At 52.1% G+C, this 25,584-nt stretch overlaps 1 protein-coding gene across 1 annotated transcript; it reads left to right on the forward strand.

The window, feature by feature from the left end:
* The first annotated feature begins 3,907 nt into the window (after window positions 1–3,907).
* On the forward strand, window positions 3,908–24,559 carry UBXN11 (UBX domain protein 11). The gene is made up of 14 exons (XM_004377250.2): window positions 3,908–4,008; window positions 4,786–4,814; window positions 5,395–5,493; window positions 9,406–9,506; window positions 10,046–10,100; window positions 10,772–10,848; window positions 12,327–12,453; window positions 20,777–20,991; window positions 21,289–21,366; window positions 22,435–22,552; window positions 22,681–22,784; window positions 24,002–24,075; window positions 24,146–24,286; window positions 24,367–24,559. Exons 1-14 carry the CDS (start codon window positions 3,938–3,940, stop codon window positions 24,557–24,559), a joined length of 1,482 nt encoding a protein of 493 aa, XP_004377307.1. The 5' UTR covers window positions 3,908–3,937.
* Window positions 24,560–25,584: the final 1,025 nt, after the last annotated feature.

The following is a 25,584-nucleotide window of genomic DNA, read 5'->3' on the forward strand; positions in this document are numbered from 1 at the left end:
TTGGAGCTGAAACTGTAAACTCTTAGAAGAAAACAGGAGTAAGTCTTCGTGACTTTGGGTCAGGTAAGGCTTTCTTAGATACTACACCAAAGCACAAGCAACACAGGAAAACATAGGTGAATTGGGCCTTATCAAAATTAAACATGTTGGGGCTTCAAAGGACACCATCAAGAAAGTGAAAAGACAACCCACCGATGGGGAAGAAATGTTTGCAAATCATATATCTGATAAGGGACTTGTATTAGAATATACAAAGCACTCTTACAACTCCATAATAGACAACCCAATTAAAAAACATGGTAAAGGATCTGAGTATACAGTTCACCAAAGAAGATACACAAATGGCCAATAAGCACATGACAAGATGCTCAACATCATTAGCTATCAGGGAAATGCAAATCAAAACCACAATGAAATACCACTTCCTACCACTAAACCAGCCCTCGTCAGGGTGATTCTGACTCACAGTGACCTATAGGACGGCATAGAACTGCCCCATAGGGTTTTCAAGGAGCGGCTGGTGGATTCAAACTGCCAACCTTTTGGTTAGCAGCCGAGCTCTTAACCACTGAGCCACCAGGGCTCCTTCCTACCACTAGGATAATCAAAATGATGGAAAATCACAATTGGTGAGGATTTGGAGACATTGGAACCCACATACACTACTGGTGAGTACAGCTGCTTTGGAAAACGGTCTGGCAGTTCCTCAAGTGGTTAAACATAGAGTTAGTTACCATACGACCCAACAATTTAGGTATATACCCAAGAAAAATGAAAACATATGTCCACACAAAAACTTGTGTACAAATGTTCATAGCAGCATTATTTATAATAGCCCCAAACTATAAACAACCTAAATATCCACCAACTGATGAATGGATAAACAAAATATATATGGTATATCTGTACAACAACAGAGTGTTTTTCAGCCATAAAAAGGAATGAAGTACTGATACATGCTACTACATGGGTGAACCTTGAAAACATTATGCTAAGTCAAAGAAGCCAGTCAGAAGAGAACACATATTATGTGATTCCATTTATAGAAAATACCCAGAATAGACAAATCTATAGAGAGAGAAAGTAGATTAGTGGTTTCCCAGGGGCTGAGGGATAGAAGAGCTGTGGTGGTGCAGTGGTTAAAGCACTCGACTACTAACCAAATGGTCGGTGGTTCGAACCCACCAGCTGCTCCACAGGAGAAGGATGTGGCAGTCTGCTTCCGTAAAGATTACAGCCTTGGAAATCCTATGGAGCAGTTCTACTCTGTCCTATAGGGTCACTATACGTCAGAATCGACTCAGTGGCAGTGGGTTTGGTTTTGCTTTTGGGGGGATGGGAGAGTTTGGAGGCAAATAGAAAGTAACTGCTAATGGGCATAGAGTTTCTTTTTAAGCAGATGAAAATGTTCTAAAATTGATTGTGGTGATGGTTGCACAACTCTGGGAGTAATTTACAAACCTTTGAATGAGTGAAGTGTATGGTATATTAATTACATCTCAATAAAGCTGTTTTCTTTAAAAAAAAGTCACTGTATGATTCCATTTATATAACACTCTTGAAATGACAAAATTATAGATATACAAAACAGATTAGTGGTTGTCCGGAGTTAGGGATGGCGGCGGGGAGGAGGGTGGGTGTGATCAGAAAGGGGCAGCACAAGGGAGAGCTCTGTGGTGGCAGAAGAATTCTGTATCTTGACTGCGGTGGTGGTTCCGGGCATCAGCACTTGATAAAATGGCACGGAACTGCCCACACCAACTGGATCGTACCAGTATCGATTGCACCAGTCAGTCCGGTCTTGGATTGTACTTGAGTTGACTTGGATTGTACCAATGCCATTTTCCTGATTTTGATATTATACTATGGTTATATAAAATGTAACCATTGGGGGAAATTGGGTGAAGGGTACAAAGGACCTCTCTGTACTATTTTCCCAATTTCCTGTGAAGCTATAATTATTTTAAAATAACAAGTTAAAAAAATAACTAAAAAATAAAAAACAAGGGGGAAAAAAAAAAAGAGGAGTCAGCCTGGCCAAAGGTGCTGGTAGAAGTGGGGAGAATATTCCAGGAAGGGTTTCCAGGCAGGGGGAGACCTGTGTGCAAAGACCTGTGTCTTTGAGGCACTGCTAGCAGTTCATGTGGCTTCAGTGTAGGAGGGGGTACGATGGGGGATGAGGTCTGGAGACATAGGCTAGGACCAGATCACCTGTGTTAAGGAATTATGAATTATTTTCTGTGGATGAGAAGGAGCTCTGGAAAGCTTTTATCAGGGAAGTGACATGTCAGCTTTGTGTTTTAAGAAGACCCCTCTGGCAGCATGTAGAAAATGCTTGAGGGGCTGTCACTCTTGGCCACCCAAGCCATGCGGATGCCCAGACAAGACAGGAGCAGGGGCCAGGGCAGGGTGGGGCAGATTTGAGAGGCTGGATAGTAGATAGTGGAGATGGTGAAACTCTGGGCCTGGCCTTTAGAAGAGGGCTCCCCTGAAGAAGGAGGGGGTGTGTAAGCCCCAGTCTCCAGAATGAAAGCAAGGAGGCTGCCTGCAGGCAGCATGGGTTCCCTTGCAGGGTGGCTTCAGGGGCAGTCTGGAGGCCAGTGGCATGGATTTCTAAAGGGGGACTTCTTTGGATTTGTCCTACAACACTTGGTTCAGGCACTAATGGAGGCCTATTGGTTCTAGGATTCCTAGATATTAACCTGTTGTTTTCGAGTCGATTCTGACTCATGGAGAGCCCATGTATTACAGAGTAGAACTGCTCCATAGGGTTTTCTTGGCTGTAATCTTTACAGAAGCAGATCACCAGGCCTTTTTTCCATGGTACCACTGGGTAAGTTCGAACCACCAATCTTTAGGTTAGCAGTTTAGCACAAACCATTTGCACCACACAGGGCCCTAGATATTAGCCACATAATATTCTCTCTTCATTGAATTGAGTAGTGGCCTGTAGTTATGTCCTTGATGTACATTCTTCTTGCCAGAAGGAAGAAGGAAGGAAGGGAAACTAACATTTGAGTGCCCTCTATGTGCCAATAACAACAAAAACCACAACAGCTACAGGTCACATTTTTAAGTGCTTCTTTTGAGCCTGGCACTGTGCTAGGTGCTTTACATATATTATTTCTTCAATAGCCCCACATAGTCGGTACTATTGTTGTGTGCCGTCAAGTCGATTCCAACTCATAGCAACCCTATATGACGGAGTAGAACTGCCCCGTAGAGTTTCCTAGGCTGTAATCTTCATGGGAGCATATCATGGGGTCTTTTCTCCTGTGGAGCAGCTGGTGGGTTTGAACCAGTGACCTTTCAATTAGCAGCCAAGCTATTTTACACCAAAGGAAAGTGAAGCATGGGTTACACTAGTAGATGGCAGAGCCCATCCAAGGCCTGAGCTCTTACCCTCTGTACCACGTGGACGCTATCTTCATTGAGTCCTGCCTTTGGGTGGCCCTTCTGGTTCTGTGAGGTGTTGGATGTGGCACCTGGGTTCTGGCAGGAGGGGCAGAGAGACCTGGGCTTTATGTTGACTAAAGCCCCAGGCCTCCTGGGTAGTCTTGTGCCACACCCTAAGCTCAGGGAAGTCGCAGGCTTCTGGCCCAGCTCTGTATACCTTGCCCCACCTTTTCGCAAGTACCACTAGGCCAAAGGCTTCCAGAGTCAGAGCAGAGAGCTGGGTTTCCTGAGGAATAGGCAGACATCAGCATAGGGATCCAAGGTGTGGCTATAGCAGAGCTTCCTGCAGAAACTTCTGTCAGGCGTTGGGAAGAGGTGGGGGTACTGCTCCTTGGACAGTGTTCCCTCCTGGGAAAAGTAGCCAGGGATGACAAAACTTCAGGCCAGCTCCTGGTCCATCTGGGTTCCCTGTGTCCCTAAGGGCTGACTTCCTTCTTTCTTCTCAGGGAGTTCCTGACGGCTAGAAGCTAGAAGTAGAACTATGAGCTCACCTTTGGCCTCTCTTGGAAAGACCCGGAGAGTGCCCCTGCCATCAGAGCCTGTGAATCCAGGGTAAGGCCAGGCCTTGTGGGGGCTTCATGTCCATTCCCCTGTCTCCTCTCAACCTCCCGTGGCTGGAGGAGAATGACTTTTGGTGTCTTGGGGAATACAAAGAAGAGTGACTTTCCCTGACCACCTCATCTTTCTCTTTCTACCTTCTTTTGGGAAGCTCCACTTTGGTTGTAACCATAAACTGGATTGTGCTGTCTAATGATGTCTGGGCCCTGTAGGAATGGCTCACCCTCCAGCTACTCATCCTCTGTTCATTTATTAACTCTGCAAGCACTGATGGCGAGCCTATTCCAGGCCTGGCCCTGTGCTGGGCTCTCAGTAAAGCGTATACCTTACATCTGTCTAGCACTTTTATCTTTTCAAAGAATTTTTTGTTTCTTTTTCCTTCTTGCTCTCGCATTTTGAGTCATTCTAAGGCCAAGGAGATGCAGAGAGGTTAAGTGACAGGAGTTCCATGGCCATTTCAGGGCAGAGCTGAGGTGGGCTCCTGAGCTTAGGAGATCTTCTAGGCTTCCCATCTGAGACTCTGCCCTTCAGCTCTGCCCCATCCTTCTCTGCTGGGAAGAGTCAGACACCCCACAACCTGTTCCTTGGCTCTCCCCATGCTGGGGATGGGGTTGGGGTGGGTGTTCTCAGGAAGCAGAAGCCCAGCCTCCATCCCCTTTAGCCTTGGCAGGGAGGCTGGGAGGAGAGGGAGGCAGCCCCTATTCTGCAGACCAGCAACCCAGGGGCCCCTAACTCGCATTTCCTCCTTCTCCTTCCTGCCCGGGTTCCCAGGAGGCGAGGAATAAAAATCTACGGAGATGGTAAGTGTGGGCTCTGCCCTCGTGTCTTCTCGTCCTGTCTGCCTGGACCTCTGTGGGACTGGGCAGATGGAGAGAAGGCACCTGATGAACACCCGTGTGAGCCAGAGTGCTTGCCTGACTGCAGTGTTATCTGCAGCTCCCCCAGCCCCTCCCTGAGTACGAGGCTTCCCTTCCAGCAGCTTTCATATTGGGAGGCTCCACACCCTTAGCAGAGATGTTGCTGTTAACATTCAACCATAGGGTTGGCCGGTGGGGGCCTAGAAACCATGTAGGGGCTGAGATTCCCCAGCCCTCCTTCCCCCTACAGCCTGCTCCAGCCCATTACAGCCCTTCCTCCCTGAAGCCCTGTCCTCACGTCACTGCCTTGACCCCTGTAGGCTCAGGCCTTTGGATCCCAACCCACTCCTGCCCCTGTGGCGCCGGCATTGGCCACTTGGGTCACCCCAGGAGCCTTCCAGAGGTGACCCATTCTGGTTGGATCCTTGCTCCTCGACCTTGCAGTTTTTCTGCCCTCATGCCCCTGGGGAACAGAGGACAGGCCTCGGCCCCTGAGCGGTGACCTGGGCATCCCTATCTGCAGAAGATGAGGTGGATGTGCTGGATGATGGACATGGCTCAGAAGAAAGGCTCTCGATCCCTTCCTGCTACGGAAGAATAGGCGCCCCTGTGGGTAGGCAAGGTGAGAGCAGACACCTGAAGGTGTCTGGGTCTTCGACAGCAGGAGGGGGCCCCAGAGGAGGGGGCGGTGAGGCCCAGAGAGGGAGGGCAACTACCCTACTCCTCACTTCCCACCCCTGGCTGGCTATGGCCATCTGCTTGTACCCCAGACCTGTTCAGAGCCTGGTTTGGCATAAATCCACGTAGTGCCCCCTGCCACCTTGGTTCAGCAGGTCTGGCCAAGCCCCAGGCTAGGCTGTGGCTGGAGCCTCTGGAGTGGACCAAGCTGGAGTTACCATCACATGTGATGTCAGTGGGTCCAGGATTCAGGGTCAGAAAAGGATGAAGGACCTGAGGTGGGGCTCAGCCTCTTGCCATCTACTTCCTGCATAGCCCACCTAACCTGGCTCACACCATCCCCAGTGGACTTTGGTGATAGTGAGATCATGGAGGTGCCTGAAGTGGGATGGGGCTGATCAGGTGGCTTCCCAGAGGAGGTAGGATTTAGTGGGCCTGGGAAGAAGTGGAAACCTGGGCAGACCAGGATGAGCTTTGTGGAGTGCTGGGCAGGATCAGAGTCTGAGTTGGGAGTCTGGAGGACCTGGGGATGAGGGTAGAATTTTCCACTACTGTGATATCTTGGGTCTCTGTCTCCATCTCCTCCTCTGTGAAGTGGGGATGGGAACACCTAGCTCAGTGTGTTGAGGCGAGGACTTGATGAAATGCTACTGGACAGAGGACCCCTAGCCAGTACCTGTCACACAGAGGGTGCTCAGAGTGGTGGCCACCTATGAGGTCACTGATAATCCTCTACCAAACACCCCCTCCATTTTACAGGTGGGGGAATTGAGGCCCAGAGATGGGAAGAGCCTGGCCCAAAGTCCCACAACCATTTAGTTACAAAACCAGAATTTCCTGCACCCCAGCTGGGGATCCTTTCAATAGTAACCACAACAACCAGCTCTTCTGCTTGAAAGAGCTACCTACATCCTCTCTACACTTCTCCCCGCTCATTCACTCCCATCCTGCACAGCCGGTGTCTGTCCCTGCCATTCAGTAACTGCTCCCACCAAGGTCACAAATAAGGACTTGTCTGCCCTCTTTCACTTTTCTGCTGAGCTGCACTCAACACAGTTCACTGTCCCTCCTTCTCAGAACACCCTCGTCTCTGGGCTGCTGTGATGCCACTCACCTGGTTGTTCTACCTCCCAAGCTCTTTCCTCTTGTCCTTCTTTTCTAGTTCCTTCTTCCTCCCACCTTTCCAGTGTGGTTGTTCTCCTGCCTGGATTCTCTTCTCTTTCTCCACTCTTTGCCTCAGTGAGCTCATCCATGCTCTAAGTGCTGGCAGTTCTCAAATGTGTATAGCTCTGACTATATCAGTCAGGAAGTTTTTGACTACAAGTCAGAAAACCCTTACTCAACTAACATGGGCGTAAAGGAAGATTTATTATCCCACATACCAAGAAGTCCTAAGGAGGCAGCTCCAGGGCTGTTAATTCAGCAACTCAAAGACATCATCAAGAGTTAATGTTCTCATTGGAGGGTGCCCGGCTGCCATTACTGAACATTTTTTTTTTTTTTAACTAAATTTATCTTATTTTGTTGTTGTTGGGAATATACACAGCAAAACATACACCAATTCAACAGTTTCTCCATGTACAATTCTACGTGTACAATTCAGTGACATTTATTAAATTCTTGGAGTTGTGCTACCGTTCTCCCCCTCCTTTTCTGAGTTGTTCTTCCTCCATTAACGTAAAGTCACTGCTGCCTAAGCCTCCTATCTAATCTTTGCATTGCTGTTGTAAGATTGATCCCATATAGATAGGTTTTTTTAATTTATTATTATTATTATTTTAGTTTAAGGTTTAAAGATCATCTCAGGGCAAAAGTTTCCATTACTGAACATTTTGATCAAAGATTCTGTGGAAGAATCCTGATCAAAAGGGGAAAAATGCAGAAGAGAATTTCAAATTCTCATGGAATCCAGACTTTCTGGACAATGGGGGCTGGATGAACCTCTGAAACTATTGCCCTGAGATAATCGTTAAACCTTAAACCAATAACATCTCCTGAAGTCTTCTTAAGACCAAATAATAGTTTAGCTTAACTAGTAAAGAATGTCTGCCTTGAGCATTGTGCTCTTTAAGAACTATCTATATGGGATCAGACTGACAACAGCAACTCGAAAGATTACATAGGAGCCTTAGGCGACAGTGAGTTCATGGGAATGGGGGAGGAACAACTCAGAAGAGGATAGGGAGAATGGTCGCACACCTCGAAGAATGTAATCAATGTCACTGAATTGTACATGTAGAGACTTGAGTTGGTGTATGTTTTTGCTATATATATTCTCAACAACAGCAACAAAAATAAATTATTAATGGGAAAACAAAAAAAAAGTTCAGGGTTTTCCATCTTTCTCCGGAGACACCTTCAGCATGTCGGCCCCTGTGGTTGTCCGGTGATGGCTGCAGTTCTTGCATCACAGGTAGAAAGGGCAGCATCCCTAGGAGGAAGAGGGCCTGTCTTCCCATGCCCCTCTCATTTTTTCTTTTCCTAAACATTTTATTTTGAAAAATTTCCAGCATACAAAAAAGTTGAAATAATAGTATAGTATCGCCCATATGGCCTCCATTTGGAGTCAACAGTTGATGACACTTTGCCACGTTTACTTTCTTTCTTTCTGTCCAAGTATGCGTATACATAAATGTTAATGTATATTTTGGATGAACCATTTAGAAATAAATTGCAAATATGACGTTTCACCTCTAAAGACATCAGTGTGCATATCCTAATAATAAGAAAATACATAACCACAATACCATTATCACACCTAAGAACATGAATAGTTCATAATACTATCTAATGTACTTCAGGAGCCCTGGCGGCTCAGTGGTTAAGAGCTATGGCTGCTAACCAAAAGGCTGGCAGTTCTAATCCACCACCTGCTCATTGGAAACCTTATGGGGCAGTTCTACTCTGTCCTATAGGGTCGCTATGGGTTGGAATCGACTCAACGGCAGTGGGTTTTGTTCGGGTTTAATGTCCTACATTCAGATTTCCCCAGTGTCCCAAAATCTCTCTCTTTTTTCCTTTGTCATTTTAACCATTTTTAAGGATAGAATTCAGTGACATTAATTACATTCATCATGTTATGCTACCATCACCGCTATTTTACTTCCAAAAGTTTTACATCACCCCAAAACAGAAACTCAGTACCCTCCAGCAATAATGCCCATTCCCTCCTCCCCCGAGCCCGTGGTGACCACTAATACACTTTTGTCTGTTTGCATTTGCCTATTCTAGATATTGCATGTAAGTGCGGTCATGTAATATTTGTCCTTTTGTGTCTGAGCAAAATCTCTCTTACAGCTGTTTTCCCCCCCGATCTAGGATCCAGCTGAGCTTCATGCACTGTTTGTTTGGTCTCTGTGGTTTCTGTTCCTTTAGAACAGTCTCCCTGCCTTCTTACAAATAACAACAGGGACTTTTTTGAAGAGTCCAGGCCAGTTATCTCGCACAATGCCCCACATGATGGATGGGTCTGATTGTTTGCCCGCAGTGTTGTTAATGTGTCCCTCTGTCCACCATAAACCGGAGGTTAGATTTAGAGGCTTGATGAGATAGACGGTAAACTTTCTGACAAGAATGCTTCAAGGTGATGTGACTCCACTTACTAGCTGCGTGACCTTGACAAATTACTTCATCTCTCTATGCCTCATTTTCCTAAGGATATGATAACAGTTCATTTACCTCAGAGGCACATTGTAAGGATTACATATATTGATATATGTAAAGGGTTTAGAATAGTTCATAAGTGCCTAAGTGTTAGCTGCTATTATCACTTTTATTTTGGCCCCTGGGAATGCTGCCCCTGCTGCCCAAGCCTCAGTTCTCGGCCTGAGCTCCAGAGGACTTGTCTGGTGAGCAGGTGCTGTGTTCCGTGACTCGGACACCATGTCCGCCATGGCAAGGAAGTTGCAGGATCTGGAGCGGCAGGTGAAGGCCCAGTCTGTGGAGATGCTGTCCAAGGTGGGATACCGGGCGGGAGGGACCAGGGTCCCATCTGCAGGGTGGAGGGTCCCAGGATGGGGCAGCCAGAGAGGCCAGTGATGAAGCCAGAGCCCGTGGGTCCTGGGACCACCTCCCCAACTGAGCTGCCCAGCAGAGGGTCAGACCTGGGCCTGGGACTGATCAAGGTCCTTACAATCCTGAATAGAGAGACTAGAGACCATCTGCACAACTGATGAGGGCCCAGAGAATCTTGGGCTGGGTGGCAGCAGTGGGCTGCCGAGAGCTGTTCCCCAGACACTGGTTGGGGTACCTGGGGTGTACTTCATATCTTCCCCTCACTTCACTACGAGTCATCAGGGTTATCTGAGGTGTAGGAGCAATGACTGTGCCAAAGGGTGGCGGGGGGTGGGGGTCAGGGCTTTAAGCTCCCCAGCATCCCCACATAGGCAAAAATTCTGGGTCTTCCTCTCTGGAGGGGCTGGGGATCACCCATTCCCTACTCCCTTGGGCTCTGGGAGTCACAGGGCTCATGCTGACTCTGTACCATGCTGCTGCAGGATCAGAAGATATTGGCCCTGGAGGACTTGGTGCAGAACCTTCAGCAAAACCAGGGTAAAAGGCCCTCTCAGTGGGCATGGCCTGAGCTCTGTTGGGTTGAACGGCACCCTGGGTCAGGCACCTCCCCGGGCTGGTGGCTCCTGAGCACTTGGCAGTGACTTCTGGGCATCAGGGCTCTAAGAACATCCAGCTGGCTCCTGTGTGTGTCTGGACGGCTGAGCCCAGAGGGCCAGGGACACAGCCAGGACAGCGCTTGAGTTGCTCGGTGCCCTCCTATGTGGGTCTGAGCCCCTGGTGGCAGAGAGAGCTCAGCCCAAGCACTGGGTGCACCGTCTAAAGGGTAGAGGAGACTCAGTTCCACCCTCAGCAACCTCTAACCCAGGGTGGGGTGGGGTACTGGCCCCCTGAGGGCCTGTCACAGTGTCCCCTCTCGAGTCAGGTAGAGAGACCAGAGAGATGGGGACCCAGAGGCAGTTTTTTAGGGTCCCTAGCACAGTGGTTAAGAGCTATGTCTGCTAACCAAAAGGTGGGCAGTTCGAATCCACCAGGCGCTCCTTGGAAACCCTATGGGGCAGTTCTACTCTGTCCTATAGGGTCGCTGTGAGTCGGAATCGACTCAACAGCAACGGGTTTGGTTTTGTGTTCTCAGAGGGCAGCTTCTCCAGAGGTGGCCTGGCAGCCTCTGAAATGGGGCAGCTAAACCCTGTCCCCATCTTTCCTTGAAGGCAAGGCATCCCTGCAGCGGCAGGAGGAGCTGGAGACAACGTGCATGCAACTACAACGGCAGGTCGGCGAGATGGAGGTGAGAGAGGTGGGGCCCCCAGTCCCCTGCTCTGGGTGTCGGCCCCTCAGGTACTGGGTCAGGGCCCATTTCCCTGAGCCTCAATTCCAGCCAGGGGCCCTGGCCCATGTTTAACCTAGAGACTAACCTAGAGTTTAAAGAGCCAGGGAGAAGTCCAATGCCAGGGCATACCTGCCTTTTGGAGCCTGAACATGCCATTCCCTTGCTCAATAGACCTCAATAGACCATAGGAAAATTTCAGTTAGGGGGCAACGTGACAAAAAAGCTCACCCTGCTGTGCAGAGAACAGGTTGTCAGGGGTGCACAAATGGAAGGTAGAAGCAGCTGTTACAACTGTCCAGGAGAGAGACAACAGTGGCTTGAACTAGGATGGTAGCAGAGGAGATGGACAAAGTGGATGGACTCAAGCCTGCTTTGGAGCTGGTGCCCACAGGCCTTGCGGATCATCAGGGATAGTGGGTTAGAGAGAGGAATAGGTCATGGATGATTCCTAAGTGGATGGAGGTACCCTTGACTGAGATAGGAAAACCTGGAGGGGAAGCAGTTTGGGCAGTGAGGGCAGGGAGTCATGACTGTTTTGGACAAGTAAATTTTGAGATGCCTATTAGAAGTCTAAGTATAGATGGTTGGAACTTTGAGTCTGGGACTCAGGGGTGACATCTGCACTAGATATAAATTTGGGTACCGTACATATATATATTTGGGAGAGAGTGTAGAGAAAAGAAGGGGGCTCAGCCCTGGGCCCTCCAACACAGATGTTGCGTACCAGCAAATAGATGGGGAACCAGCAAAGCAAATTGAAAAGGAACAGCCCATGAGGTAGGAGGCAAACCAGGCATGTGTTGAAAGAGATGAAGATAGAAATGTGCCGTGTTTGACAACATGGAGGTTTTTGGTGGCTCTGCCGTGAGCAGTTTTAGTGAATTGTGGAGATGGAGGTCAGGTTGGAAAGAAAGGGAGATAAGGAAGCAGCCCCAGGAAGTGTAGACAACTCATTTTCCTGTAGCAGAGAGGATATGAGGCCAATCCCTAGTGGGGCTGGCCTGTGGTGGCCATGTCCTCTCAGTTCCGGCAGGCAGGGTGTCCCTGCTTCCTCACACTCAGGCCACACCCACTAAGGCTTGGCCTCACACGGTTCCCCAGGGTTCCTCACAAGGCTAACTTTATGGAGTTCTTGCTTGTTCCAAGGACCCAGCTAAGTAAATGACATGAATCATCTGAGTCTTCTTCACAACTTTGAGGGGCAGGTACTTCATCTCCATTTTATAGAGGAAGAGTTTGAGGCTCTAGGAGGTGAAGTGGCTTCCCAAGGTCACGTAGCTGGGAAGTGGCCAAGATCCCCCAGCCCATCCATCCCCTTTGTCTAGTTGGCTCTGGAAGCTGAGGACTGATGCTGGGCACTGGGTTGATGCTGCCTTTTCCCTGGGAAGGGGCTGAGCTGACGGTGCTCCCGGCATCTCCCCCTTCTCTTCCCCCAGCGGTTCCTCAATGACTATGGCCTGCAGTGGGTGGGTGAACCCACGGACCACGATGACTCAGAGGGCAAGGCAGTCTCAGAGGATAGCAAGAAGGACTGGATGACAGTCAAGAAGTTCTGGAAGCCAGGTAAAGTAGGGGTTATCCCTAATCTCTCCCACAAAGAGAATTCTCCAACAGCTTCCTGTTGGCCATTGGCCCTCCAGAATCCATCTCCTTCATGCCCCTGCCTTCAAGCACAAGAAGCCCCTGAGGTATTCCACACTTTGTCCCTGACGCAGCTCAGCAAAGGCCATGGCCTTCATCACTGACCACCTCACCTGCTGGCCAGTTTCTCCTTCTGGTCTCACCTCAGTCTCTGCTTGCTCATATTGCAAAGGCTCCAGAGACCCAGAGATACAAGATGTAACAACAGGCCCCACTTGCCTCAGGCTTTGTAGTTTACCAAAAGTCATCCATCCCTTAAAAAAAAAAAAATCCTTCTGCTTTGGAAGCCAGCTCCTGCCCTCCCAGGGCTAAGCCTCTTCTTTTCAGGTTTGTTCATAAGCCAGACAATTAAAATCTATCTGCTTCCATGGGACTCCCACCACATTTTATTTTTAACTCAACTTTTAATATCTAGAGGGACTGCACTCCTGCTCCTTAGATTTAGAGCCATAGAACTGGCTATTTCTGAAAGTCAGGTCCACCTTCCAAGAATGGAGGTTGTTGTCCAGAGGTACTTCTGCAGGCTCTGGAGTTAGGCAAGCCTGGGTCCTCATCTTGACTCCACCAGCTATTCCAGGTGTGACTTGGGCAAGTGACTTCCATTCTCTGAGCCTCAATTTCCTCATCAATAAAATGGGGGTAATACTCTTCCCGTCCAGTTACAGGGAGTAGATAAGTTAATAGAGGCAGAACACTTAGCACTGCCTGGTATGTAATAGGCCCAGCAAGTTGGAGCTCTTGTTGTTTTCCAAAGTCTTTGGCATTCCCTTCCAGGAAGGCAATGGCAATCTGAAGGTAACATGAGCTTAGCTCCCGAGGGGGCCATTTGAAAGATGACAACACTCTCTTCATTTCATGTTTCCTGCTCAGTAAAAACCCAGACTCAATACATGAATGTCCTACCTTATATTTAGACCTGGGCTTTGGCCAGGTCCCCCAAAATCTCAGGGCACAACCCCCTCACTGCATATTCTGAAAACATGACTTCCCATTTGTGTAACATTTGCAGCTTTCAAAGCATTTTCAAAAACATCCTTTACACAGGCCATGGGTAATTTCATTTTATAGATGGGCACACTGAGGCACTGAAGGAGTCAGAAGACTGACTGCTGAGTGGAGGTGGCAAGACTTAAGGCTGAGGCCCCGCTTGGATGCGGTTATAGTAATCTGGGCAGAAGATGGTGTGATGCCCAGCAGGAGGGTGATGCTGGTGGGATGGCAAGAAGAAGCAGAGCAGAGAGATTTAGGAGGGTGGAAGGAGTCAGGGATGATCCCAGGGAGCACAGCTGTGGGGGAAGATATTGAATCTCTTTGGGATGTGGCAGAGCTAAGGAGCTGTGTGGCATCTGGGTGATGCCAGGAAGTGGTGGGGCATGGCTCTGCTGCCCAGGATGATGCTGCAGGCCTGGGCCTGCCAGCAGCTCCAATACACTAACTGAACTCTGAGCAAGACTGCCATGGGAAGAGTTCCACAAGGACCCCCACCTGGGTGAGAGGCAAGGCCCTGGCAGGTGACTGCTAGATGCTGTAAGAACATCTGCCCTGGGGTCCAGAGCCAGAGGCCTGCATGGCAAGCTGGTTTCAGGCATCACATCGCCCTGCATCTTGTTGGAGGGCAGCCTTCCTCCTGGCCAGTGGGGCCTTCCTGCCCCTTTGGGGAATGTCTTAGTTATCTAGTACTGCTACAACATAAATACCACAAGTGGGCAGCTTTAACAGATAGAAATTTATTTTCTCACAGCTTGTTGTTGTTAGGTGCCAATGAGTTGGTTCTGACTCATAGAGATCCTGTGTACACCAGAATGAAACACTGCCCGGTCCTGCGCCATCCTCACAATGGCCGCTATGTTTGAGCGCATTGTTGCAGTCACTGTGTCAGTCAATTTCATCGAGGGTCTTCCTCTTTTTTGCTGACCCTCTACCAAGCATGAAGTCCTTCTCCAGGGACTGGTCCCTCCTGAGAACATGTCCAAAGTATGTGAGACAAAGTCTCACCATCCTTGCTTCTAATGAGCATTCTGGCTGTATTTCTTCCAAGACAGATTTATTTGTTCTTCTGGCAGTCCATGGTATAGTCAATATTCTTCACCAACTTCATGATTCAGTCTTCCCTATTCATTCTCCAGCCTTCCCATGCATATGAGGCGATTGAAAACACCATGGCTTGGGTCAGGTGCACCGTAATCCTCAAGATGACATCTTTGCTTTTCAAGACTTTAACGAGGTATTTTGCAGCAGATTTGCTCAGTGCAAATGTAGTTTGATTTCATGACTGCTACTTCTGTGGGTGTTGATTGTGGACCCAAGCACAATGAAATGCTTGACAACCTCAGTATTTTCTCCATTTATCATGATGTTGCTTATTGGTCCAGTTGTGAAGATTTTTCTTTTATGTTGAGATGTAATCCATACTGAAGGCTGTGGTCTCAGTTTACAAGGCTAAAAGTCTGAACTCAGGGCGCTGACTCTAGGGGAAGTCTCTCTCTCTGTGTCGGCTCTGGGGGTGAGGTCCTTGTTTCTTGGTGATCTTCATGTGGCTTCAAGTCTATCTTCCCCCATCTCTGCTTGCTTAGTCTGCTTTTATATCTCAAAAGAAATTGACTTAAAACACACCCTATACTGCCCATTAACATAATAAAGACAACCAATTCCCAAACAGGATTATAACCACAGGTATAGGGGTTAGGATTTACAACACATATTTTTGGGGGACATAGTTCAATCCATAACAGGGAGGGTCAGACCAGATGAGTGGATTCTGAATCTGCCTCTGTGGATTCCCCCCTCCTCCGCAAGAAAGACAGCAGCCCTGCTCTGTTCTGTTCTTTTATGCTTCGAGTAGGGCTGGCTTTGAAGCTGAGTGCTTCATGGCTAAAGCAACTGTGAAAACCACCCAACCATTCAGTCTCGGAGTCCCCTCTGGCTACTTGTCCCCTCTGTGCCCCCTTTTCATTCTTTTATTTTTTGATTCTTCAACTTTGGAGTGGGTCTTGAATTAGCTCTTCTTGCCAGATGAGTGACACATCTTTCATTTCTAGCAGCTTTTCCTCCTGCCCACCACCGCACCCACCCTGTCTCCTGGCTTTCCCCTTTCTCTCTGCCCCACTGTTTCCAGCCCCCAGATGCCAGCCTGCTCCTGCCCAAAGGCCCCCAAACTCACGAAGCCTGTCTCCTGCTGGCCTTCATACGCTGGCTCATTTTTCTGGCTTCCCTCTGTTGGACCCCACCCCCATCGGTCCCATGGATGAGCCAGAACATCTATATTGGTCCAAAAGGGAATGATTCAGAACATTCTAGAGCCAAGGACTAACTGCCTTAGGGATAAGGGTCAACCGGGCCCATAACGGGGCTCCAGCTGAGGAGAAGCCTTGCAGAGGTTTGCCTCAGGCTGAATCATTCACCCCTCCCCACACTCCCCACCAGCGTATGGAGCATCAAATAGGATGCTGTGCCAGGCGCTTCAGGGTGTGCAGAGACATGAAAGATAGTCCTGCTGTGGTCAAACACCATCAGGGCAGGTCAACCTTGATCTTCTTTCCCCTCCTTCCCATTCCCCTCTCTGACCTCCTTACTCACTCTCCTCCCTGTTCCCCTTTCTGAGCTCCTCTCCCCCTCCTCCCCGTCCTCCCCGTCCTCCTCTCTAAGCTTCTCTCTCCCTCCTCCCTATCCCCTGTCCCCCTCCTGAGCTGTTCTCCCCCTCCTCCTCTCAGAGCTCCTCATCCCCCCATCAAGTTCCTGCCCTCCCTTTATCTCCTACCTCTCCCTGCCAGCCCCCTTCCATCCCCACCATCCTTCTCCCAGGTCCCAAGCTTTTGAGTCTGGGTTTGGCATGGCCATCGTAGGATTGGGTCCTGGATCTGCCCTTTAGCCCCTCAGATTAGCCTGGCCCAGACCCCAGGCAATCTAGGCTCTTCCCTACCCTCACTTTCACCTCAACCTTTGCTAGTGCTGTGTCCCCTCCCACGTGCCTTGCACACTTCTCTCCCCTCCTTTGAAGCTTGACTCAAAGCCAGCCTCCTCCCACACAAGTCTTAGTGCCAAAATGTGCCCGGTACCATGCTGCTGCTTGTAGCTGCCCCAGGGCATTGTTGGAAGGGACTCTGCTTTAGAGGGAAGGGGTTAATGGCTCAGGCTGAGGAGTGGGGATCCTGGGTGGGATCTGACCCTGTATGGGCAAATTGCTTAACTGCCCTCAGCCCATTTCCTCATCTGTGAGATGTCTAGGCCGCTGTGAGGATGGAATGGGAGTGCAAGTGGAGTACTTGGCACGCTGCCGCATGGTCAACTAGCAGGGACTGCAGTCAGCGTCACTGCATTGTTCCTGTACCCTGTGTGCCCAGCACAGTGCCTGGCACATGGGCCAGGGTGTGTGCACACACACGGGATTGGTTGGTGGTGGGCCTCCTGCCCAGTGAGGCAGGCCCGGCCGGTCAGCATGTTTAGGGGAGATTAGCCTGTCCTCTGCAGGGAACAGGCTGGGGAGGGGGCAGCGCACTGCTCACAGGGGCCAGAAAGAGCTGCGGGTAGAATGGGGCAGGCTGAGCTCAAATCCTGTCTGTGTCATGGGCTAGTTGTGTGCTCCTGGCAGTGACCAGCCTCTCAGAGCCTGTTTTTCTCCCACTGACTCTTCTGAGGGGCAGAGTGAATGCTGGCAAAGTCCTCAGTGCAGGGCGTGGCTCGCAGGTGTGTGGTAACAGTGGTTCTATTTCCTGTTACAGCAGTCTTTGCGTGGGGCGATGGGGAAGGAGGCATGGAGGGAGGGCAGTGGAACTGAGAGAGGCAGGGGCACCTTGCTCACTACTTGGTCTCTCACAGAAGTGGGTGGTTCTCCCAGGGACCTGCAAGGAGCTAGCCCCGTACAAAGCCACCACTCACCTGCTTATTGCAGTAGGGTCTGGCCCTACTCTGCACTCCACAGCCCCCACACTAGCACTTACCACATGCCATCATCACTACCCCATCTCCTTCACTCGCGTGTGGTGAGCCTGAGGAGGGCAGGGCCCTGAGTGTGGCACTGCCAGAATTCATAGGGCCTAGCAGAGCTTAAGGAACCCTGGTGGTGCAATGGTTAAGTGCTTGGCTGCTAACTGAGAGGTTAGTGGTTCAAGCCCATCAGTGACTGTAGGAGAAAAGACCTGCGATCTGCTCCTATAAAGGTAACAGCCGGGAAACCCTATGGGGCAGTTTTACTCTGTCCTACTATGAGTCTGAATCAACTTGACTGCATGCAGCAACAACAGTAAGTGGAGCATCAATGCTGCAGATGTGTTTGCTAAAGGGGTGGATGGATCCAGCACTCAGTCTGGGCCAGGCCCAGGGCTGGCTGCTCCAGCCCTGCGTTCAGGGAGTGCCTAGTGGGGTTGAAGAGACAAACAAGCAAAGAGAAAACAACAGCCTATGACAAGGGCTGAGGAGAAGTACACCCAAAGGCTCCAGGAACCCAGGAAGTAGGCTTTTTGGAGGAGGTGGGGGTGAGTGAGAGCAGCCTGTGCCCAGTGATGAACAGGAGGGTAGGGTGTGAGAGGCCCAGAGAGGTTGGCACACTTGCCCAAGTCACACAGCTCGGAAATAGCAGAGCTTGGTAGTGTGGCTCCAGAGCCCTGGAGGATGCTATGATGCCCAGAGCACAAGGGGAGGTACCTGTTGAGGGGAGGCTGGGGAAGCCTGGCTCTGAGGGCTTGGGAGTTGGGCCAAGGAGCTCGGCTTGAGCTCCGCATTTCCCTGCTCCCACCCCCGCCCCATTTTTTTTTTAAATAAAATCATGAGCTCTTGAAGTTGGATAAGGCCTCAGAGATGATCCCCTGGCACTGCTCCCCTCCCCGGAAGGGAACCCCCAGTGAGCTGCGTCCCAAGAACCAGCACTGAGAAGCAGTCTGCGTGGTCACTGAGAACAGAGGCTTAGAGTTAACTGGGCCCAGCAAACCATGTGACCCTGGGCATGTCACCTTACAAGGCCCAATTTCCTCATGTGTAAAATGGGAACAGCGATAGCTACCTCAGATCTGCTTGGCACAGAGCTAGCTCCATGCAAGGCCACTCGCTGAATCATCATTTACAGACAGGTTCATTGGCTGGATCTTGTGGGCAGGGAGAGAGTTTTTAATATCCACCCATTTCATGGAGGGGAAAGCCAAGCCTCTGAGAGGAAATGCCTTACCACCTTGTCCTGCTGCTAGCTTGACCTCTGTCACCTTGTGTGACCCCACCCCTGCACTTCTCCCCCATCAACACTGAGTCAGACCTCTGCTGACCACTGGTGGGGTGGGAGCTCACTGGCTTCATCCACCCTGCTGTGTGGCTCTTCCTGCCTTATTCCTTCAGGCCTGGTTTACCCAGAGCTGTGGCTCCTTCCTGGGCCCCTCATCTCACCTCGTCCCCTGTGTCCAATACCTGCCCAGCCCTTCCTGCTTTCACTTCTGCCAAGTCCTAACCCAGCTGGCTGAGTGCTGCCTCTGGGGCCCGTTCTGTCAGCAAACTTCTCTTTTCCCTCTCATTCTGTCTTGGCATCATCCCCTGGGCTTCCTCCTGCCCCGTTCCCTGTGGACCGCCCATGCCCATGAGCTCCCTGAAAAGCCTTGGCCCCTGGAGGCAGCTTGGTGCAGGGGGAGGAGCACTGGATCAGGAGTCAGAGTCCCTGTGACCACTCCTGGCTCTGTGCTGTGTGGTCTGCTTTGGCTAAGTCACCTGACCTCTCAGGCCTCACTTCTCCCATCTGTAAGAATAGGGGTGGGGCAGCGTTGGGTGAGAGAGCTTCTCTATTGTTATTTTTAGGTTTACCAATTTGTTCTTAAAGTAGTTTTTAAAGGAAAGTAACGTTTTGATATTGTTCTGAATCCAGATATACCAGGGATGCTCAGGGCAGTCTGAGTAGGTTTTCCTGCCAGCCTCTTCTGAGATCTGAAGGACTCCAGGGAACCTCAGGTGGAGGTGGGGGGCAGGTGCAGCCCAGGGATGTGGGGAGAGGGGAAGGCCAGCTGGGGCTTACTGTTTCAGCTCCCACAAGGCAACAGGAAGCACAGCCACCCACATCCGTACTTACCTGGCACAGCTGCTGCCCTCTGTGGGGAAAGGAATTGGGTCCCCAGAGTCCTGACCCACATCCTGCTACAGCCTGGCTGTCCTGGTGAAAAACAGCCTCCAAGAAGGCCCAGGAAGTCACTGCGGTGTTGTGTGCTGGGTCTGGTTACACCCTGGTAGATAGCTTATTTGGGGGACCAGGTCATGTCAAGGACGCAGAACAGACCCCAGCCGTCAACAGCTGGTGTTCCTCCTGACCTCTCCCTTTGCTGCTGTGGCATCTGTCGTGTCTGTCCCCACCGCCCCATCTTCACCCCCCAGAGCTTACGCACAGCTGTATGTTCACATGTGTTTCAGAGGAGGCCAAAGCTCACGTCAGCTTCTCACAGGGGTCTGTGACCCAGAAACAGTTTGCACAGCCCGAGGTCTGCCCTAGCTTTCCCAACATCCTACCTAACAGACATCTGTCCTAACCCCTGACCCTCTTCTCCTGATGGTGCAGATGGGCAGGAAAAACACTCAAGTCAGCCCTGTCTCTAACTTGCCAGGTGGCCTAGGGTGAGTCATTTTTCATTGCTGTGGGCCTGTTTGCTCATGTGTAAAAGTGGAGATAAATGACACCTGCCTCATAGCCTCAGGGGTGGCCTGAGGATCATTTGTGGCAAGGTAGAGTGGGTAACAATAACTAACATGCGCAGAGTGCTTGCAAGGAGATGGCCCTTACCTGGCGGGCATCTTGGTCCCTCACAGCCATCCTAGGAGATAGATGCTATCATAACCCCATTCTAGAGAACGCTGCCGCGCACAGCATTAAATGGCTTGATCAAAGGTTGCACAGCTAGAAATGGAGGAGCTGGGATTTGAACCCAGACTGCTGTGATCCTGAGTTGGAGCTCTGCTCAGTGCTTTTAAGCTGCCAACCCAGTGCCTGACAGACAGACCTGGGACCAAATCCTGCTTCTGCCACTTACCACTGTGTGTCCCCAGGCAAGTCATTTTACCTGCTCTACCCCCCAGTTTCCTCATCTGAAGAATGGGGATGATCAAGCCTCTGCAGCAGAGGGTTGGTATGAGGAGTAAATGTGAGCACATAGTAAGCCCTCAATAAAAGATAGTTGTCCTTTCTCCTCCTCAGGTAGTCACTTAAGGAGTTGCCACTGCCCAGCCTGGGGAGGGCAGCCACAGGCGCCACTGAGAGAGGCTCATGGGTGCCCGCCCTCTTTGCCAGGGGATTCAGTGGTGCCCCCAGAAGTGGACTTTGACAGGCTGCTGGCCAGCCTGAAGGACCTCAGTGAGCTGGTGGTAGAGGACGAGACCCAGGTGACGTCAGTGCCCGGCAGGGCGCGGCTCTGTGCCCTTGAGCCCATCCCCCTGAAGCTTTACCGGAATGGCATCATCATGTTCGACGGGCCCTTCCGACCCTTCTACGATCCCTCCACGCAGGTAAGAGCAGGAGACAGGCCGCTCTGGCGCTCCTACCTTCCTGCCAATAGTTGGAGATGGTGGGGCTCAGCTCTCCCTAGGCCCAGCCTGCACTCCCCCAGGCACCTAGGCTCAGTCACAGCTGGTGCTTCATGCACGATTTGCAGAGGGCCCCCACCCAAATCCTGGGGCTCTGAGTATTTCCATAGTGATCCACTGGGTTAGCCCAGCACCAAGGGCCTAACATCCAGGGAGGAAGCAGGTTGGGGGGTCCCACACATGTCCAGCCAGGCCTCACCTTCCCTCTCCCACCTGCAGCACTGCCTTCGAGACATCTTGGATGGCTTCTTCCCCTCAGAGCTCCAGCGACTATACCCTGATGGAGTCCCCTTTAAGGTGATGGCCTGTTCCTCAGACCACCCCCTCCATATGTGGGGATTTTGGAGAGGGTGAGGATAAACAGCTCCCTCTCAGGGGTCACGCAGTCTGCGGTGCGGAGCCACTTCAGCACCCTCCGGGGACCTTAGTCTGATGACCTCCCGGAGGTGAGCCTGAAGCTGGGCTGGGAAGGGAGCAGGGAGGCTGTGGTTGCTATATGGTGGGGTCCACTGAGGCTGAGCAGCAGGCAGCACCCTCTGCTGGCACCCTGAAGGCACAGCCCTGGCCAGGCAGGACTGCTGCCCTTCTCTTCCCCCTTGGCATTCAGGACACCCTGACAGTCTGAGGTCCCTGAGGAATCTATGCAAAAGTGGCCCAGCTTCCCTCAGAGGCTTCTGAAGCCATCAGTCGGGGTGGAAGGCAGTCCTGTGAGCCACAAATGCAGAACAGAAACGGGCAAATGTTGGGGCTGAAGGACGGTATGGGACTGGTCCCTGCTGGGGTGTGTGAGCTGGGGGTGCTGCTATGGGAGCACGTGAGGGAGTATGTCCCAGAGGGTGGGTAAGTTAGTTCCACAATGAGAAGGCATGTGCCACCAGAGCTAGGAAGAAAGTGTGAGTCATAACAGAGGGCGTTGGAGGCAGTCTGTGCCAAGATGCCACCAAGAGGTAGGCCTTGATGGGGGCAAGTGAGGTAATATGCATGATGATGAGGTCTACCCTGCAGACTAGACCACAGCAGAGGGCTTTGCCCTTTCTTAGTATCCTCCCCTCACAGTCAGCTCATGAGACGGAGTCTCTGAGGGGGATGTCAGTGCTGTGGCTTCAGCTGGCATAGGTCAGGGCTGCTTGGTGGAGGAGCAGGGCCCAGGTAGGTGGTAACAACATGCACTGTGGTTCCCCTGCTCTCTCCCAGGGCTTCAGTTTCCTTGTCTGTAAAATGGGAATTGCATTAGACACACTGAACTATCCCTTGGTCCTGTTCCCAGAGTCTGTGTTTGAGGCCTCTGTGTGGGCAAGCAGGGGTGGAGGTAGGGCCCAGGGCTGAAGAGCTGGGCCCGTCTCTGTTGCCGTTCCTTCTTGACAGGTGAGCGACCTTCGCAATCAGTTCTACCCGGAGGATGGGCTGGACCTGTTCCCAGGCGAGGGCCGTGTGGTGGGCTGGCAGAAGATACGCAAGGCCTCAGGCAGATTGGAAAACTCAGGTGAGCTCAGCCCTGAGGCTGAGCCTGCTGGCTGGGGGACTGTGCAGGTGACCTCCTCTGCCATCCCTCGCAGTCTCCCCCTCCCCACCAACCCCTCACCAAGGCTCCCAGTGCCCTCCTCCCTGCAGGTTCCAGGATGACTGCTGAGAGGTTTCTGAACAGGCTGCCCAAGGTCGTGATCCGGCAAGGAGAGGTGGTTGACATCCGTGGCCCCATCCGGGACACCCTACAGGTGAGACCAGCCCCAATTCCTCCAGCCCTACTTAGGGGTGTGCACCACCAACCCTGGCGCAGCCTTCCAGAGCAGTGGCTTGTCTAGAGGCTCAGGCTTGGGGGCCCTGATGAAGGCCTGGACTGTCCCCTGGAATATGTAGAGCTGGTGAGAGCTCTGGCCGGGGACCCAGCAGTGGGTTGGGGGAGGGGGATGTGGCAGGAAGAGGGGAAAAGTTCTGGGGTCCAGGCCATGGGATGAGCCCAAGGCCCAGGCTGCCCTCTCACAGTTCAGACAAAAATATAGAATTCAGTCCTGGTTGCCCCCAGGCCCCTTAAACTCAGCTGGCCCTCACAGAGTTCATCATCTACCCGCACTCCCCATCATGCTATTCCTCCCAGGTCTCCACCTGTGAAAGGCACCAAACCTCAGTTTTCCAGGACTTCTCTGCTTCCTTCACCCCCACACTGCCAAATCCTGTCTGGTCTGTCGATTCCTAGAACTTCTCCCAAATCCATCGCTTTTCTCCATTCCCACTGCACCACCAGCCTAGCGTAGGCTCTAGAGTGTCCCCCAAGACAATTGCAACAGCTTCACTGGCCTTCCTGCTCCAGCCAGCCCTCTCCCAGCAGTCTCTGTGCTCTTTTGGAAATGTAAATTGGATACTTCCCTGCTGAAATCCTCCAGTGGTTTTTGGGAGGATAGGGCCATGCTCCTTATCCCTGCCCTCCTCATCGAAGCCCCTCCCCACCTCTTCTCTCTTCCTGTCCAACCTGATTTCCAGCTTCAACCTCGCGACTGGCTGGCAGTTTCCCTAATGTAGCACCCCCTCTAGGAAGCCTTTACCGAGCTCAAGATCTTTGCCTATGCTGTCTGGAATATCCCTGCTGCCATTCTCCCCACCCCCCATCCCCCCATTTCTAAGGACTCCTTATGCTTCAGGCACAGCCCAGATGCCATTTCCCCAGGGAGGCACCCTGCCTGGTTGTGGTCTCTGTGGGGTTCTGTCTTCCCCACTAGACTGAGGGAGCTCAAGGCTTCTTGGGGGAATGACGGGACCACCTCCCGGAGAGGGACCTCCCTCTCCACTTCCTCTCCTTGGGCCGTAGTTTACACAGAACAACCTCCCCACTAACCCTGCATTGCCCATTGGTCTCATCCATCCGTGACCAAGGATGAGTCTTCTTCTAAGGGTTGGAGGTGGGGAACTCTGTCCACTCTCCATCTTTGCCTTCCAGAACTGCTGCCCATTGCCAGTCCGGATCCAGGAGATCGTGGTGGAGACAGCTGCTTTGGCCGCGGAGCGTGAGAGGTGAGGGCCAGGCTGAGAGGTGAGGGCCGGGGCTTGGGCTACAGGGGCGCTGATGGCCCTGGGCCCGCAGGAGCCAGGGGTCGCCTGAGACGCCGGCGCCCCCACTCTCCACGCTGCGCATCAAGTCCGAGAACTGCGAGCAGGCATTCCTGCTGATGATGCGGCCCGAGGACACTGTGGGCGACGTGCGCGCCCTGCTAGCGCAGGCCAGGTGGGCTCCGGGCTGGGGCGCGGGCTGCAAAGGGGCCGCTGGCTCCATGCCCGGCCTGACTCGCCCCGCCCGGTCCCCAGGGCTGTGGACCCCACCACGTTCGAGATCTTCAGCACGTTCCCGCCCACGGTCTACGACGACAACGCGCTCACGCTGCAGGCCGCAGGCCTGGTGCCTAACGCGACCCTGCTGCTGCGGGCGCGCCGGGCTCCGCCGCCCGTCCCAGAGGGCCGCCCCTGCTTCAATCCAGACCCTAGCCCCAGCCCTGAATAAAGCACCCGCCCCCGCCACTGGCTGCTCCGCCAGGCTCTCTAGGCCCGCCCGCCCAGCGGGGCGCCAGGGAGGGCGGGAGCCCAGCTGGGCCGGGGAGGGGGCGGCACGGACCCGCCCATCAGTAACCGGAGCCCCAGCTGGCGGGCCTGGCCGTTGGGTCTTTGTCCTCCAGGTTCCTCTTTCGCCCACCAGGGCTAAGCGGATCCAGCGCAGGGAGGGGCCGGCCTAGCTGAGTTTACAGTTCCCCCATCCTCAGCCTCAGCTGGGCCAGCGGGGCCTCACATGTGCAAGTGTGCAATCAGCAGATGCCTGTGCAGACAGATGTGTATAAAGCCACAAGCATGTGCAGACACTTCCACAGTATGCACAAAGCCCCGGCCACAACTACTCTCATGCCCCCAAATTGGCAGCAATGCAGCTGTGCACCCACTCCCATGACACACCCACACTCAGCCAGCCTGCCAGCACATAGGCAGGCAGCCGCCGGAAAGCCGCATTTAGAGACAGGCATGCAAACATGCATACACACCAAGGCACAGGAGTGTTGGGGACACCACGCATGTGACCTGGGGGCACCCACTTAGTCTCCAGGAAACGCTGGTCCACACAGGCTTGTGTGTGCCAAACACATATCCAAGCACATGCACCATCATACACGAAGGTGACAGACACATGGGGACAGCTCAGCCATCCTGCCCACAGGAGCACAGCCTCAGCAGAGTCACATCGCCCAGCCTTGCTTAGGGCAGGGCCCAGGATGCCCAGGCCACAACCAAACAGACACAATGCCAATGGAATGGAACATTTAATTGTCTCTGGGTGCTCCCAGGACAGGGATTGCGGGGCCTTTGGCAGAGCCCTGGCTGATGGCACCAACAGAGGTACCTGTCAGCCAGTACCAGGCAGGGTGGCAGCCTCAAGGCTGGCTGGGATAGCCGGCACTGGAGCTGTTGCTTAAGACTAGTGGGTAAGGAATGTTGCCTTTGAATGGAGGAGAGGTGGCTACAGTTAGAGGAGAAGGGGCC

Source organism: Trichechus manatus, unplaced genomic scaffold (genome assembly GCF_000243295.1).
Source record: "Trichechus manatus latirostris isolate Lorelei unplaced genomic scaffold, TriManLat1.0 scaffold00048, whole genome shotgun sequence".
NCBI classification, from domain to species: Eukaryota; Metazoa; Chordata; class Mammalia; order Sirenia; family Trichechidae; genus Trichechus; species Trichechus manatus.

Excerpts from the sequence above, each read along its gene's own strand:
- UBXN11 (XM_004377250.2), top strand. The coding sequence starts at position 3,938 with ATGAGCTCACCTTTGGCCTCTCTTGGAAAGACCCGGAGAGTGCCCCTG. Across the intron at positions 20,992-21,288 it reads TCTACGATCCCTCCACGCAG|CACTGCCTTCGAGACATCTT; the intron begins GTAAGAGCAGGA and ends TCCCACCTGCAG. Across the intron at positions 22,553-22,680 it reads AGGCAGATTGGAAAACTCAG|GTTCCAGGATGACTGCTGAG; the intron begins GTGAGCTCAGCC and ends TCCTCCCTGCAG.